The following is an 18,084-nucleotide window of genomic DNA, read 5'->3' on the forward strand; positions in this document are numbered from 1 at the left end:
TACTATTTAATATTTGTGTACATTTCTGGACCTCAAGGTCAAACAAGACCAGACTAAAAGGAATTATAGATAAATTAATGGACAGTGGACATTCATTTGATATTCAATATTCAATTCAATTTGATGTGTCTATTTTGGTGGTTCAGTATTGTAATCTTTTTATTCTATTTTTATTTATTTTAAGGTTCTGCTCATGTTTGTGCTTTGATTAATGCTTTTTGAAGACAGAAGATTTCTCTGGGAAATAAAAAATGAATGAGAAAAAAAAAGAAGATTTCTCTCTGACTGACATGGCCCCTGTCTTCATTGTTTGCAGTCAGCAGGTTAGAAGAGATTGCTGTTGTGGAAATAGAGGTATCAAGACTAGAGGAGACAGAGGATACAAGTGGAGCTACTGGTTGGTTCGCCTGGTTGCTCCACCTGGTGGTTTTATTGTACACCTGACTAAACCCACAGAAACTAACGACTGCAGTCCTCTCTGTCTGTAAGTGGGTGTCCATCCAACCAATCTGCATATTTTAAGCACATTCATGAAGATTTGGCAAAGGTAAATGCGAGGCTGTGGGTGCTATCTGTCTGCGGTGTTATGGGCAATCTAAACATACACACGTAATAAAATGTCAACAAATGCAATTTTATGCGAATTAACCCGTTTCCATCAACATAAGTCGCATTATACCCTACGCGAATTGGAGTTACTCTATCCCCTCTAGCAAATCGATTTCCTATTCCACTTATTCCATTTTATACAAATTTCAAGCATTTCCACTCAGGATTTCCGATTCAAAATGGTCATAATTTGCATCAAAAGGTTGGATAGAAACTCAGCTTGCAAAGAATTCTCAAAGTCTTATGTGTTCGCACTGTTCACTACGACTCTCAGACCTCCAAAGAGTTTTTCTCCCCTAGCAAAAGCAGGAAATTCCATGCTGTTTCTCTTTCTATCTTGTTAAAATGGCTGAAGGGATTTTGATTTAATGCAGTGATGGAGGCTACATCTGCCCTTGACTGCACTTTGCTGGGGGCAGGGATGAGAGGGGAGTTGAGTTAAAAAAAAACCTTGATCCAACAGGCGAGGTCAGTCAGCCAGTAATATTGTCTTTATTTTGTTTGGGTCCTTCAGCCCATTTCACTTTGCACGTGGAATAAAACTCCAAGAGGAAGGACGGTTTTCTGTGTTCTGCTGCCTTTTTTCTTTTTGCTGGAGGTTTTTTTTCTGAGAATGAGACAATAAATGAATGTGAGATCATGAATTAATGCAGTGAGTTATAAACACACTCATGCGGAAGACATTAAACAGGCATTATTCAGGCCGGTCTTAGAGAGACGGTGGAGATGAGAAATCCATTCAACATGACCAAGAAACTCTTATTGTCTAATTAATTCAATTACTTTCCTGTGTGACCTTACTTCTGAAAGCTTTCTATGACTAAGTCCCGTCTCTTTGTAGTAACTGTCTTGTTCTTTGAGACATAGAAGCCATTTTGACAAAGTGGAGTGGAACTTTCTCCAAGTCATCCTCAATAGATCCCGTTTTAGCTCTAGAATTTATGGGCTGGATAAATATCCCATATTCCTATTCCGGGGGCTGTTGTGGAAAAACTAATGGAATTTGCTGGTTTCAGATCTATGAACACAAAGTTGCCCCATTTCTCCTCTGCTGTTTCTGAGCTGAGTAGCGTCATGAGCCCATGGTTGTGAAACCAAGTAAAAAAGGAAAAGCAGAGAATTAGAGAGTATATATCAGGAGGGAGGACCATAAAATATGTTTGTATTCTGAGGGCATCTCATGGATTCTTCCCAATGCCTCATGTTATCACTGCCAATATTTCAAACTCCAGGAGTCGTTTTTTTTTTAATCTCACAATGCAAGGTCAATTGGTTTGAAGGAGAGCCTATATACCACTCCCTATAACATGTCCTTCAGTCATAGATAACCTTTACAAGGTCAAGTGGCTCGGCACTTAAAGGGACAATGTGTTCGAAATATACTAACACTTTATATCAGGACAATCAGTTTGCCAGTTTGATTTCAGAATTGCCCCTAAACCAATGCCTGTACCACAACAAATGAACAATTCCACCATAATATCAAACAATTAACATGACCGTATCATAAATACGTGGCTTAACATAGAGAACACCCTTTAGTATATAGAATGGACATATTGGTTGTTCTATGTAATCTCAAATATTCCTTCCTTCTGCTGAAGAAAGCCTAGAACTGCATGGAACAAGGACAGACTCAACCCTTGCTAAGTATGAGACAAGGAAAAGGCAACGTTAGTGGCAGTGAGGCAGTGGTGGATGTTTGATACTGATGAAGCAGCTGAAAGGTCAGATGTCAACTTTACTGCAGAGTTCAGTCAAGAGTGGGCTTTAGGACGAAACCTGCTATAGAGCAAAGGCCACCCCTGAGGTGGACTACATTAAAATAATGACATGACACATTTGTTTCTCATTTTAGACATTGATTATTGATTATTGATTGAACAGATACCTCTTTGTCAAGCAATTCATTTTGCAATGTAACAATTCCTTTAAAAGGTTTTACATATTATTGTTTCACCCTATGTCATTACAAGAAGGTTCTTAATTTATCTTTCTGTCTTTCATATGTCTATCTGCCTTTGTACCTACAGTATATGACAACATATACAGTATCTAGCTTTGTCTTTGTCCTTCCAAAATGATAATATAATAATGATAATATAATAATATGATTATCCCTTATATAGTATAAAAGCTACACTTCTACTGAGCTAATTAAAAAAAAACACTCCGTGTTCCAACCACAATCCTGGATACAGGCGCTCAGTGATTGTGTTGTGTACTCTGTGCATCGTGTCAGAAACATTGTAGAAGGACACATTGCAGAGGTTCCTGCCTTGTTTACATTTCAATTCAGTTGCCAGGCACACTGGGAATGTTGGTCTTGTTGTTACTGTGCCGAAAGGAGCATCCTTCAGGATTACAGGACAAACTCCATGACTGATCATTAAGTCCCAAAAGACAACCAATGCCTTTCCTCTTGTTGCCTTTGTATGCTACGCCTATGTCAACCCCCTTCACCTCATAACTCCACTCAGTCTCCCAGCAGTAGCGTCCAGGCGAGGCTTGTAAACACAATTCCTGGCAGGTCTCATTAAATCTCTCAGAATGAGGAAAATAATCATGGTAAAGCTGTTTTGGTAGTGCTGATTTTGTATTCCCTTGAGACAGGGAGATGACTGGAAATTGTGTTGACAGCTGACAGGAATCTGGTGGTGGGGAAAACACACTTCCAACCAATAAACTATTCTCTCTCTCTCTCTCTCTCTCTCTCTCTCTCACACATACAAGCCTCTCTCGATGTCTCTATGTCTCTCTGTCTCTCTCTCTCTCTCTCTCCCTCACACACACACACACACACACACACACACACACACACACACACACACACACACACACACACACACACACACACACACACACACACACTCACTCACTCACAGCTTAGGAAATCCTCTCTTGTTGGTTGTTTCCTTGCAATCTCATCTTCTATGACTATTGGGACAGAATTATTGCTGTTTGTAACATCAGGTCTCACAGTCTGTATTACTGGACTAACAAAGTAATTCCATTTTGATAAATCATTATTTTTTTCATTTTACAGTACTGTTTAAGATCCACCTCAACCTGATCTCGGAGTGCTTGCAGTTCAGTGAATCAGTAATGATTAATTTACATTCAGTCATTTAGCAGACGCTGTACAGTATGGTACATTGTGCATGTTTCCTGGGTATCAACTCCATTATCTTGGAATTGTTAGCACCGTGTTCTACCAGTTGTACTACCGGTTAAACTCGGAACATATTTGTGAATACAGTCATTCATGTTCTTTCTGACTTTTCTCAGACATTTCCACCACGTCCCTCTCATAGTTTTTCCCTCAAATCTTTGCCTCAAAGTAGAGAGAGAGATTGCCTTCTTCTTCAAAAGACTTCAAAAGACAATCAGGAGGGGAGAATATTTAAGTGTAGGAAAGTTTTTGAAGGAGTGGAACCTCTGCAAGGAGAAGACAGGGAAACAAAACACAAACTAAAAAAAAAAAATGACTGTAAAGACACTTTAGGTAGTGTCTCCACTGATGGTGAAAGACTCAGTAGACCAACAGCTTGAGCTAAAGTTAAATCAGAATCAGATTTAGAATCACGTTTATTGGCCAAGTAAGTTTGCACAAACAAGGAATTTGACTCCAGGTTAAGTGGCTCTCAGTGTACTTACACAAAATATACATCACAACACAACACAACACAATACAACGCAATACAATACAATACAATGGCGGAAATGCACATGATCCTCCTCCTGCCAGATCTCCACTAGCTCAGCATCTTCTCTCCTCAGCTCAGTGATCTTCTGCTCAGGTTCTTGCAGGATTCCCTCGGCGCAACTGACCACTGCCTTCTGCTGAGCTGAGATCAGCTCAGTGCCTTCTCTCAAAAGACTGTAGCGGCTCAGTGATCCTCTTACTGTGTTCTGTAGGGAGACATCAGAGGGTTTCAGATGAAGTTTCTCTCCCTGGTCTTACCGGGCCTGATGTTGTTTGATAATGTATTCCGCTGTCACCTTGTAAGAAGCCAAAGTTTCTCTCAGCTCTTGAAGCTCTTTCTCGGTCTCCTGGATTTCTACTGAAAATGATTCCTTATTTTCCCAGTTCCTTCTGGGGTAAATGTTTCTACATTATGTTTATGAATTTTACACTCACAAAATGCGTTTTACAAAAATCTTGTCATGCACTAGCAGGCACATTTGTTACTTTTCAGTATGCTAACCTGAACCGTGTGGGCAGTAACAACTATAAAATAGGGCCCAGTGGTTAAAAAGGCCAAGGCTCTGGTAATTATTCAGTTCCTATATACAGTTGTATGCAAATGTTTGGTAACCCCTGTGCTTTTTGAGGTGACAAGAAGTAAACAGATCCACTGTAAAAAAAAAAATAGATATTAAAGAGTGAGGCTTTGTTACTTTTTATGCACACCTTTCATGCACTTATTTCCAAAATGACCCCAGATTATGTATATTTGTGAGGACTTTTGTGATTAGATCATTGGTAAGGTTTCCCTCTGAGGACCCATCAAGGTAGACTCTGCTTGTGCAAGCAGCACTGCACAGTGGAATGGTGCACCACCACACCTGTGTCGGATCAATCTTCCTGAAGGTCTTTTGATTTATACGAGGGGTTTGGTTGGCTTTCCTGCCCAGCAGACATGCAGTTTTATCTGTTAGTCTTAGACCTCAAAATGGCGTCTTGACTTCTACAGTTACCCGTAACAAGCATTTCTTAAAAAAAATGTTTTTAGTTGCTTTGAGGGCATCTTTACTTCCTTAATGGAGTAAAATTATTCACTAGAGGAAGTCTAAATCTCAATTTTGTATAAATAATTAATACAATAAAGTGTATTATTCTGGTTTGTTATTCTGTCCTTAAGAATGGGTCAGACAGTACATTGCAGGCAGATGCACACAAATACTCGATTTCATATCAGTTGCCACCCCGTACAGAGTGGATGCCCTTTCTGCCGCAGCTGAAATGGCCTCATGGCCTTTGTGTTCATCCATTGTGCACAACATGCACTGGTCAGTACAACAAAACACAGCATTTTTAGCCCAGATCCTCTCATTTAGCTGTGAGGCGGCTTTGACGGGTTTGTGCTTCTTTAAGGCAGGGACATTGTAGTGAGGCTGGATGCAACTTTGATAATCTTCATTTCAATCTTCAAGCCAACATTGCGTTTTTCTTCAGAGCAGGCCTTGGGCTGAATCTCTCTCTGCACCGGGGGCCGCTGTACTCACCCTTCTCATCTTCCTGATTCCAGAAGCCACCAGTGCAGCTCATACAGTAATTGTGTCCACATGGAATAGTGACTGGATCCCTTCGTGGGTCCAGACACACCGAACAGTGAACAGCATCCTGATCTTTCAGAACTGCCTCTGCCATTTTACTCAGCATTTTAACACAGCTTCCATCAGGATGTACATACATATTGAAGAAGATTTACACGTGTAGAAGGACATGTGTTCCTTTTTGCAATTAGTGTCATAGTTTGCTTATTAATGAAATCTCTTTTTTAAATGTGAGATATTCTATATTTAAGGCATCATTAATGAATTCATATTTGGTTAATTTAATCAACAAACATCCTGCTTTATCATACGAACAAAGAAATTGTGGTAAATTAGTTTATATAAATTAAAATGTTGAATGTATATGCCGGGTGATTTCAAGAGCTTTTAGAGGAAAATCCCTTTAAAAATCCCCACCATGAATCACTGTAGTGTTTGCCACCAGCATACCCAATCAGCAGTTTGAAGTTTAGCCCTGGGATGAACAGGGGGTGACTTTCTGAAGTCATTAGTGATGGGAGGCCTTCCTTGAGATGCTGCTGCTGGTTGTAATCAGGAGCTACCGTGAACTCCCCGACACAGGGGGTCTTCTGCTCAGGCACCGTCCTCATTAAACCACTGTGAGGCAGAATTATAATGTCCTGAGTCACCAACAGGTCATACTGTAAAGCCTGGAGGCTTTAGAAAAAGGACTCAGAGTGACAGAGTTTCTCTTACACTATGACCTCAGAAGGTCAGATGTTATTGGTGTAAGCATGACCCACATCATAAACAGCATGAAGCAAGACTGAATATCTGGCTATTCTTTTAGGAGAAAGACTGAATATCTGGCTTTTCTGAGCGGTTATTTTATGGTGACAATGTATATGATTACAGCCTACACAATGATTTCAGGGGTCTGGAGGTTTGACCATGCTAATACAATGTGATTATTCTGTCAATGCATAATAATTGAATTAATAATGTTTTGCCATCTTGCTAAATGTATTTAGTGTCAATCACTAAAATCAGAGTAACTTAAACTGACACTCCAGAAGTAAGAGTAATCGCACACATTTTTTTTTTTTTTTTTACATGTATTACATTTTCATAAAATGCCTCATGTCCTCAATGAAGACATCTTGTGCATTGTTGATCTTTCTCTGTCCTAAAAACCTGGCCCCTTTTCCACACAACCTCAGCTCACTGGCATTAGAGGACATCATCAGAGACTAAACTAGTCGCCTTATATATTGCAACTGATTTATGTAGCTTACTTTATGTAGCTTTGCAGATTACTACATTTATGTATATTGTCTACAGGCCAACAATAAAGATAGCAACTGCAAATGTCGATGTGTCTAACATACTGCTCTCGTGGTCAAATTGCATCCAACCGCTAGGTGGCAATATGAAATATATTTCCTCTTTCCTAACTATGTGAGACTTTTGTTTCCGGGACACAAATGTTGTGGGGGTTAAATTGAATCATGGAACAGAAAGAGGGTAATATTATCTTAGTGTTTCTTCTGTTTATTGTGCATTTAAGGTTTCACAGTTTCTCTAGACAAACCCTATAAATAGTGGATATTAGAACTGGTGGAATGAAACGGAGGGCTAAATGTGGCGTTTGTAGCTAACGCTGGGCTAACTCACAGAATTTAATTCTGGCTAGCTTGAATCTGATAGGTGTTTTTCAAGATATCCTATAAGAACCTAGCAAGGTGTTTGGCTAGACAAATATTTAATGTCAACCTCTTTAACAAGTGTCCATGTACTGTCACGAAATGCTGTTGTTAGAATGTATGATATAGCTTTGCTGATTTGTTACCTGTTGCTAAATTCATGTCGTCAGTCAACAAACTAACACGTAGCTAACTTAACCTGTTTCTTGTGAGTAGACGACTCTTATCAAGTAACGTTAGTTTTCACTTTAGAAATGGAGAAAGTCAGGCCTTCCGTGTTTGTTCGCTTGTTTTACTTTGTTTGTTTTATTTAATGTTTGAACTTTATCGATACGTCACTTTTCTGGATGGTCATTCTATCCCACCTATTTATCCCATTGTATTTATTTTGTGCATGAAATGCGCGATATAAATAAACTTGCCTTGCATTGCCTTATTTCTCCCGTTATTGCAGGAAACAGCCAAGATGACGCAGACATTTCTTCTGTCATGGGGTTTTCTGGCTTTGGTGAGTAAATAAGCGAGCCTGTCGATACAAAGCTTACCTCACGGGTCAGGTGTGTGTGGCAACATCACCTAATGTTACATGTATTGATTTCTCTTTAGGAAAGAAAGCCCGGACCTTTGATTTCCAAGCTATTTTTGAACAAACCCGAAGAACAGCCATTGAAAGAAGCCAGCAAGTTTTAGGTAAATTGAGATATAATTCTTATGCTATCTTAATTGTACATTCTTTTTTTTATACCCTCTAAGCTCTCCCAATCCCATGCAGTCATCGAGCACACATTTGACAGTGGCTTGGCTCAGTTATCAACTGTAAACTTGTGAATTCCATTTCCTACAGAGGAGCGACTAATTGAGGACCATCAGAAGGAGCAGGCTGGAGGCTCCGTGGCAACCAAGTCATCTGATGCACCCAGGAAGGCCTTCTTACCAAGGTATACCTCACTCTTTCATTGGTTTCTCATCGAACATAACAGAGTTTATTGTACTGTACTTCTGCAGTTATTTAGTTGTATCCTGGAATGAACACCATTCAAAGCCAAAGGCTCACTTCACAATTTTGGAAGATAACAATATTATCATCATGCAAGGCTCCCGATGGATGTGGCCCAAATGACACTGCAAGTTACAGTGCAGAGTAACTGAGATTTGGGGCTACCTTTATAAAAACAAAGCAAGAGGTGTCAGAAGTGTTTTAAGTTTTGTAATGTATCTGTATTTGTGTATGTGTGCCACATGCAGGAAAAAGGAGAGCAGTAGCAGTAGCAGTGACAGCAGTGGTTCTGACTCCGACTCAGATGGGGGGGACATCGGTCCCCCACTGCCCCCAGGGTTCTCTGTTCAGGGGGCAAAGGACGAGGATGCAGGGCTTATGGGCCCTCCCCCTCCTCCAGGCTACCGCACCAGCAGTGCTGCTGCTGCTGCTGCTGCTGCTGGTAATGATGATGATGACGACGACAGTGACGAGGGCAATCAAGAGGAAGATGATGACGTAAGCACTGTGTTTGCCCTGACCTCGTTTTTGCCTCAGTAGGAAACCTTATCTGTATGACATGGCTGCCTTCATTTGGAATCCCTCCAGGAGGAGTGCTTCCATGAACTGTGAGTGATGGAGGGATTATAGCTGAGAGAGCATAGCTGACTATGGAGATTAGCCTTTTCCTTAGCATACTGTAAAACAATGGCAGGTTAGTTGTTTATCAGATTGTGGACTTTGGGGAAAGTCTGACTAAAAGTTCTTCATCTTTTCTGTAACGACAGAATTCTGGTACAGCTAGGACATATAGATTAGATTAGATTCAACTTTATTGTCATTGCACAGAGTACAAGTACTGAGACTACGAAATGCAGTTATATAGTGGGGACGGCCCTAGTCATGAAAATGAAATCCTTTGAGTGACGCTTTTGTTATTTGATGAATTGATTAGCTTGCTTGGGAACTGACATGCCTGAATAACAAGCCTACTGAAAACCATGGCTTTTTGCTCCATTAATCGCTAGAACAGTTTGAAAGAGAGTTCATATTTCTAGCACTAGGGGGCAACGATGTCACGACATTCATCATGGGCTTCCTCAATGTTGAGACCCACCACCATCTGTTCTTCATGTGACTGACTCTGCCTCTGCCTCATTTGTCATGGGATGATTCATGAGGTTCTTAACACACTGCCATTCAGGCCTGACCACTGTAGAGCTGGACTAAAACTTCTGTAAACTGGCAAAATGTACAGTACTTTTCCAATGGCCACACAAGGCCAATGCAGACATCCATGTCCAATACAACATTAAATCAGACGGTGTGAAATTAGGTCACAGATAATCAAATGTAATTGTATTGATGATAAGATAATTAATTGGTAACGAGACAGTATATGATCATTTGAATGCTTTTTGGCAAGTGCGTGTTATACTATAACAACAACCGGACAAAATGCATGCATTGACCTAATAATGAACCTGGGGGGAAAAAAAGGGATCCTCGCAGTCCATTAGCATTGCTTGCATGCGTCATCACCTCAGTGCTTGTATGTGTTGCATATCTCTGTGAGCGGAGTGCTCCTCAGTCAATAGAGCCAGATGGAGGAAAGGGCCAGCGCTCTATTGGAGGTCAAAATTGGCTCTTGAGATGATCTAAACAAACAAGCAAATTAAACCACAAGGTGATGTTTTGGGGGTCTCGCAGCAGAGTGCTTAAAAGCATTACTGAAGGTAATGTTTTCCCCTGACTGTCTGTAAGCACAGCTATGTGTGTCTCTGTCTCTGTGTGTGTGTGTGTGTGTGTGTGTGTGTGTGTGTGTGTGTGTGTGTGTGTGTGTGTGTGTGTGTGGGTTTAACACTGGTTGTTGAATGGAAATGCCCCATGACGGTGCAGCATAAGGAAGGGCTTCAGAGTAGCTTTCACAAAAACAAAAAAACACCTGTTCCAAAAACACCTAGCTTTCCTTCCTTCAGGTGTTTGGCGCGAGCTGAGAATTTAGTGTGTGTGTTGGTGTTCTGGCCTTGTAAGTGTTTGTGTGTCTTGTGTGTTTAGTTTTCAGATGCCATGAGTAAGTGAGAGAGTGTGTGGGTGTGTTTAGCTACTCCTATGCTGGAAACAGAGGTGCCGTAAACGTCCTCCCAGCCTCGCTCTGGCTCTGTGTGACGGAGTGCAGGCGCTCTGCCCTCCCACAGGTGCGCATTTCAGCCTGCTGATGGATGGCCTTCCCCGACAGGTCCGCCCTCGTGATATCCCTGCGCCTGAGCCCAGCACACTCACAGACGCACACACACACACACACACACACACACACACACACACACACACACACACACACACACACACACACACACACACACACTCACTCACTTTCCCCAGGTGTGGTGCAAAAGAAAGGCCCAGATTAGATGTCAAGAGTGATGAAAGACAGATCATCCTAAATCAGCACACACTTAGGCCACACTACTGCTGTTGCTAAAGCTTGTGTGTGTGTGTGTGTGTGTGTGTGTGTGTGTGTGTAAGAGCAAAGCAGCCCTGTGGTGGGCCGTGACATTTAATTTCTCTCTCCGCGCCCATGGGGTGGGAATGGGGCGAGACCTCTCCCTCCTTTCCTCTCCCACCTCTCCTGTCCCCCTGCACACTTGGTCAAGTGGCGACGTGATGAATGGCAAGTGAAGCACCCAAAGGGCGTAGGTCTCCTGACACCTCCTCATTTCCTCGTTTGTGTTTGACGCCGGCGGGGGCCGCCACTCAGGATGACCCACAGGGTTTCTCAGACGGGGTGGGGGGGGCCCTTACAGGTGCAGCACATTTCCAGAGGTCCCCGAGTCCTGACGCTCCCTTAAAGGGTCCTCCCTCCTGGAGCATGAGTGTTGCGGGGGGGGAACCTCAGCGGCCCCTCATCCCCCCCAATTCCCAGTGTGAAGTTTTTCTTCCCATGGCTGACCTGTGGGAACCGCTAGGAAAGATTACTCTCAGAGCTGTAGCAGGCATTTGTGCGCGTGTGAGAAGAAGGTGTGTGTGTGTGTGTGTGTGTGTGTGTGTGTGTGTGTGTGTGTGTGTGTGTGTGTGTGTGTGTGTGTGTGTTTATGTGCGAGAGACAGAGAGATCTGACACATGTACCAGCCAACCACTGCGTCTGGGAGAGCCCTGCTCCCTCTCCAGAGATGCTGTTATATTAACAGAGAGCATGTTTCAGGCCTGGCCTCCGTACACTGTTATTAATGTTCTCTCTCTTGCGCTCCCTCTCTCCCCCTCTCTTTTTTTCCGTCTCTCACTTCCAGAACCCAGTGAAGAAGATTCCAGACACGCATGAGATCACCCTTCAGCACGGCTCGAAGACGGTGAGTGCTCCCCTTAGCGCACACATCAATTAGTGTTCCCCTGGAATGCGTGTCCTGTTATGTAATTGGGGGAACGTTCGAGAGCGTTCCGTCTGCGCCGTTATTTATGTCGGTGCTCCACACCGCTGAGGGCTTACACAAGACTGCGGAGCATGCTGAGCTTTACCGTATATGAGCAGCGCTATATTAAGCCGCGGCTAACCAACGTCCAGTAATTAGCTCGTTAATGAGCATTTTTCTCAGTGAACCGGGGGCTACTCATGAAGTAACTGCAGGTCCAGGAGAGAGAGCGAGAGGGTTTACAGAGTGAATGAGTGCAGTGGCTGTGTTTAATGTAGCTTTGCTCCTGCTCTGTGTGTGTGTGTGTGTGTGTGTGTGTGTGTGTGTGTGTGGTCTAGCACTTGCTGTCTTTGTGTGTGTCTTGTCTGAACTAAACTGCTATATTCTGTAAATGTCTTTTGTGCGTGCCTACATGGAACTGCTTGCATGGGGTCTGATTCATCCATTCTTTTGTGACAGCGGCCTGCTAATGTGCTTCTGCAGGTGTCATAAAATGTGTGTGTGGTCTGCGTGTGTGTGACCCTGGGTTGGTCTTCTCCTTTTGAAGGTGTCGGCAATGGCCCTGGACCCCTCGGGAGCACGGCTGGTTACCGGGGGTTACGACTACGATGTGAAGTTCTGGGACTTTGCCGGGATGGACACGTCACTGCAGGCCTTCCGATCCCTGCAGCCCTGTGAATGGTGAGCGCAGCGGGCAGCGTCTTCAGCCTCCTCCTCCTACTCATCTTTCTCTCATTCACACTCGTCTTCTCGGCCCTGTGATGTTCTCTCTCTCGTTCTCTCTCTCTCTCTCGTCTGGGGCTCCCTTTCCTCTCTCTGTCACTCACTCATTAATCCAGCAAACCACTGCTGCTTCTCCCTTTTGTATTTCTTTCCTTCTTTTCTGTCCCCCTTCTGTCTTACACTGTCTCCTTGTCTTACCCTGTCTTTCCTTTGTTCTTCTGTCTCCTCTCCTCTCTTCTCCCCCGTCCATCTCTCTGCCTGTATGATTGCTCAGTGCTGCTGGGTTTGATGTTTATACTGTGGTGGTTTCATCTCTCAGGAATGGGCCCCCCATTCTTCCACTCATGTCCAATCAGCCCAGTTGGCTAAATGGACCCAGATGCATGTTCCGGTTGTCTGTGTTTGTCTGTACAGGAGTGTGCACACGTGTGTGTGTGTGTGTTTGTGTGTGTGTGTGTGTGTGTGGTTTTGTCCTCTCTGTGTTTGTGTACGTGTGTGTACCTGTGTGCAACATACTTCGCCCGCGTGCGGAAGTAGTCACAGTGTGAGATGTCCCGTGGGACTGGAAGCCAATGGGGCTTGAGCCTCTTCCCCACGACAAGCGATTATCGGAGGTGCTCCGCCTCATTGGCATAGCAGACTACCCCCTTAACCCCCCATCCAGCTGCAGCAGCGTCCTCCTCTCTCAGGGTGACAACAGGGTTTGGATGGAGGCTTGTGGTTGAGGCATATGGTGGCCCTCTGTGCGTGTGTGTGTGTGCGTGTGTGTTTCTGTTTAAGAGTGCATGTCTCCTGGTCCTTGTCCACACCTCCTCATGGCCTCGCTGGGCGGTGAGGCTCATAGGGAGCTGCTCCGGGCGCCTCGCTCTAGACGAGTGTCTGCCAGAAAGTCCCCTCATCACTCCTGCATCCGCAAAGAGAAACTCAAATTACTTTCTCTCTCTCTCTCTCTCTTTCTCTCTCTCTCTTTCTCTTTCCATCCTGTCTCTCTCTATCCTGTGCTCCAATGCCAAAAACATGCTATAAAGTAACAGCTTGTGCTGTAAAATGTGAGAATGACATTGGCTTGGACTGTGCCTCCCTCTCCGTCTGTCACGCTCTCTCCTTTTTCTTCTTAGTCGCTCTACAGAGGGCATTAATCTCTCTCTATCAATGAGCTGGGCTACTTTCTTTCTCTCAAGGGTCTCTCTCTGTCCTCCTCAAACTTTCTCGCTCTGATTTGTTTCTCTGCGGGTTTGTTCTTACTGGCTGACATTACCGGGACGAGTCCTCGGGGTGTCTTCTGTGTTCTGCTGTCTGTGCGAGTATGTGTGTCGGGTTGAAGGCTCACCGCCGTTTCCTTTTTGTTGTTGTTGTTGTTGTTGCTGAAATTTGTAATACCATGACAACTGTGGATTTTCTTTCTATCTTCTTGTTTTCACCTTTTTAAAAAGCCCTTTCTGCAACAATAAACAGGATTGTCTTGGGTTGGGTCTTGCTCAACTCAGACAGATGTTTTTGACTACGGGATGATAAGAGGTGCCGTCCCTTGCTTTCTCCCTCTGACATGGGGGCCCGGAGCTGGGCTTGAACACTCCCAGAGGGGGGGGGGGGGGGGGGGGGGGCCCGGAGCTGGGCTTGAACACTCCCAGAGGGATGGGGGGGGGGGGCCCGGTGCTTCAGTCGATCCAGTGACCTGAGCCCCCGGTTCAGGGGGTTGTTTTTGGACCGCTCTAGCTCTGATGGAAAGGACCTGGCCTCTTTCTGCACTGTTGACATATCTCATTGTCATCATTGATAGAGAGCACGTCAATCACTCGTGTAGAGCATGCGTGTATGACTCCTATGCCACCACTGCTCAGTGACTGAGCTGTTTTAAGTGACGCGTGTCCTATTTTGCAGCGTATTTATGTTCCATTCTCTGGCATGGTGGGTTTGCCCTGAGAGAAGTGCTACTGGGTTTCTGGCTGGCTCTTGTTCTGACCACTCTCTGTCTCTCTCTGTCTCTTTCTGTCTCTGACAGTCATCAGATCAGGTCCCTGCAGTACAGCAACACGGGTGACGTGATCCTGGTGGTGGCCGGAAACGCCCAGGCCAAGGTCCTGGACCGGGACGGCTTCAACGTGATGGAGTGTGTGAAGGGGGACCAGTACATCGTGGACATGGCCAACACCAAGGTGAGCCGGGGACTGTGGCGCACCACAGAGTTGGGAACGGGGGAACCGAAGAGGCGAGCAGTGCCAACTCATTCACTTTCAGATCGTTCCAATGGGGGACTCTTCCCTCGTCATTGGGATGGCTGTGTCCTCCATCCCTCGAACAGTAGTTGATGTGGTCACCAAGAGACAGTAATGGACGTCTACGCCACCAATATGTGTGTAGGTATTAAGCTGGTTTGTGGACAGAAATGCAGAGCCCAGACAGTAGGGCATATACATGTTTGGCATTCAGGAGAGCAGAATGCACAGTGCATTAATTGAAGCAAATGGGGTGCCTAGCCCTGCCATTGTTATCAGAGCAAAAATGTCCATTATATTACGCAGTGGTCACATGGATGTGGTGTCCAGCAAAGACACTGGGGCAACTGGTTACAGGATACAGTGAACCCACGGGGGTGAGATGGGGTGGTCAGTGCACACACAACCCAGGCACCCGGCACCAAGCAACATGGACAACAGTAAATAGAGCAAGGGACCTGACTGTGTGTGTGGGTAAGTGTGTGTGGGTGACTGTGTGTGTGTGTGTGGGTGACTGTGTGGGTGAGTGTGTGTGTGTGTGGGTGGCTGAGTGTTTAGCATCTGGAGCTGATGACTGAGGGGTAATGAAGTGTTTTGTAAACCCTTTCCTTAATGGGAAATGCGTGTGTGCGTGCGTTTTTTACTCTGTGTTTATTTTGGGGCTAGGGGTTCCCTCAACCAACCAACCAACCCACCCCACCATCTGCATGACTCCTCTTCCCCTCACTCTGGATGTGCTCTGCTGCCCGGTTGCTCCTCTAATTTACTGCAAGGTGCAGTGGAGCACATAAGTCACTTTAATGTGCTGTGTCCTCATGCTATCCTCCGTCTGTATACACACACACACACACACACACACACACACACACACACACACACACACGTACCAAACTCAGGGGTTTCCTAGAATCTCCTTTTCACTTGTAATTGTCATTCTCTCATGTGGTGTGTTTGTATTTGCATTTGTGTGTGTGTGTGTGTGTGTGTGTGTGTTCTTGTTCATGTGCTCCGCCGTCTGGTTCTCCTTAGTCATTGCCAATTTGCTGTCCTGTGTTGTCGGGCCGTAAGTCAGATGTGCATTGCCACGGTGTGGCTCACAGTGGCCTATTAAGCCTCCATCATCACTGGATTTATTTTCCTGGGTTGTTTTTAGCCACTTGGGACAAATAAGCCGTTCCAGCCACCCATGCTCTCTCTGCCTCTCCGTTCCCCCGTAACCGTGGCAACAACAAGGAAACAGTAGCTTGTGTGTTTACTGTTCATGTGGCTTCATCATTAGATACACAGAGCCAGAAAAACACACAAGTGTACACACCCACCCAGCCACCCAGTAGATCTGTGTGTGTGTGTGTGTGTGTGTGTGTGTGTGTGTGTGTGTGTGTATAGCATCGATACATCATATTCCACCCTAAATATGCCAGCATACGCCTAAATGTTTTCTCTTTTTCTATTTTTGATATGCGTCTCCTCCTGGTCGCCGTCTCCTCTTGAAGGCCCATCCTCTCTGAGCTTGTTATTTGTTATGGTTTTGAGTTTTTCTTTTTAAATGTCTGTTGCTGGAGGAGTTTTGGTCGGGGTCACCGCGCCGTGATCCCACAGCTTGGAGCACTTTAGTTCTTGGCTGATCTCCGTTCGGGAGAGGACTTCTCCCCGTGCTCTTTCCCATGACATAAAACAGTAGACTCAAGCCACTGGCCTCTCAAAAGGTTCAGGCTTTTGGTACTCATGGTTCATTTTTAAATCTGTCTTTTTTTTATTTATTTTTTTATATAAAATATGACCCCAATATTTCATTAAGGCTTCCAGACCTCCATTTCATTAAGGCCTCCAGACATGCTTTGACAGAGCTTGTTCTGAAGTGCACTGGCTACAGTGATGAGGCTCAAGTTAACAGTTTGCCTCGTGTGCCGTTTCCCTCCTAAATGCAGCTTATACATGACCAGCAGGTCAAGTTTCTACCCTAAGGTAGACCATTTTATAAATATACAATTTTTGTTTCGCTTAAGCAGGGTTTGTGGGCTTTTGATGTGTGGAGCATCGAGGCCATGCTCCAGACTGAAGGCAGGCTGGGTGAAGTTCGGGCTAAACGTCATATTCCGTGCCAACGCTTTTTATTTGTCTTAATTTGTTTGTCGTAGTCACGCTGTCTGCTCTTTTTTTTTAAGATGTCTGTTTGGCTAACTGGAGCTTCCACTCTTTCCCTTCAGGGTCACACAGCCATGCTGAATAGTGGCTGCTGGCACCCCAAGATCAAAGAGGAGTTCCTCACCTGCTCCAACGATGGGTGAGTCATCTCTGAACGTTTCAGACTCCATTACTCCACCACAGACCATTCTCAACAGACTTCATTATGACCATGTTAGACCTTTTTAGGTAGTCTGTCTTGCCTTGATGTTTTTGTATATTTCCTCTAACTAAAAAACATTGATGCACAAGAGGCATATACAGCGGGTAAAATAAGTATTGAACATGTCACCATTTTTCGCAGTAAATATATTTCCAAAGGTGCTATTGACATGGAATTTTCACCTGATGTTGGAAATACCGTAATTTCCGGACTATTGAGCGCACCTGAATATAAGCCTCACCCACTGAATTTAAAAAAAAATACTATTTGTAACATAAATAAGCCGCACATGTCTATAAGCCGCAGGTGCCTACCGGTACATTAAGACAAATTAACTTTACACAGGCTAAAATGAATATCAAAAGTAATACAATTTAACCCAAGTAATCCATACATACAAAGTAACCAAAACAAATAAGTTCAGAATTTAAGTTATGTGTAATAATGTGAAATGACACAGGGAAAAAGTATTGAACACGCTTACTGATATTTATTTAATACTTTGTACAAAAACCTTTGTTGGTAATGACAGCTTCAAGACGCCTCCTGTATGGAGAAACTAGTCGTATGCATTGCTCAGGTGTGATTTTTGGCCCATTCTTCCACACAAACAGTCTTCAAATCTTAAGGGTTCCGTGGGCCTCTTCTATGAATTCTGATCTTCAGTTCCTCCCATAGATTTTCAATTGGATTCAAATCTAGCAGCCTTATGTTCTTTCTCTGAAACCAATTAAGAGTTTCCTTGGCTGTGTGTTTGGGATCATTGTCTTGCTGAAATGTCCCCCTCGTTTCATCTTCATCATCCTGGAAGTTGGCGGCAGATTTTTATCAAGAATGTCTCTGTACATTTTTCCATTCATCC

General features: G+C 44.2%; 1 protein-coding gene across 1 annotated transcript in view; it reads left to right on the forward strand.

The window, feature by feature from the left end:
* Window positions 1-7,297: 7,297 nt before the first annotated feature.
* The window catches only part of LOC105911920 (WD repeat-containing protein 70), a 66,195-nt gene continuing 55,408 nt past the window's right edge, over window positions 7,298-18,084 (forward strand). Inside the window, exons 1-9 of the mRNA XM_031558343.2 lie at window positions 7,298-7,374; window positions 8,008-8,061; window positions 8,160-8,243; window positions 8,398-8,491; window positions 8,799-9,048; window positions 11,817-11,876; window positions 12,484-12,617; window positions 14,662-14,815; window positions 17,083-17,159. Coding sequence (XP_031414203.1) covers window positions 7,359-7,374; window positions 8,008-8,061; window positions 8,160-8,243; window positions 8,398-8,491; window positions 8,799-9,048; window positions 11,817-11,876; window positions 12,484-12,617; window positions 14,662-14,815; window positions 17,083-17,159 — 923 coding nt within the window. The 5' untranslated portion in view covers window positions 7,298-7,358. The remainder of the gene's footprint in view (window positions 7,375-8,007; window positions 8,062-8,159; window positions 8,244-8,397; window positions 8,492-8,798; window positions 9,049-11,816; window positions 11,877-12,483; window positions 12,618-14,661; window positions 14,816-17,082; window positions 17,160-18,084) is intronic.

The sequence above is a fragment of the Clupea harengus genome, chromosome 21 (genome assembly GCF_900700415.2).
Source record: "Clupea harengus chromosome 21, Ch_v2.0.2, whole genome shotgun sequence".
Classification (NCBI taxonomy): domain Eukaryota; kingdom Metazoa; phylum Chordata; class Actinopteri; order Clupeiformes; family Clupeidae; genus Clupea; species Clupea harengus.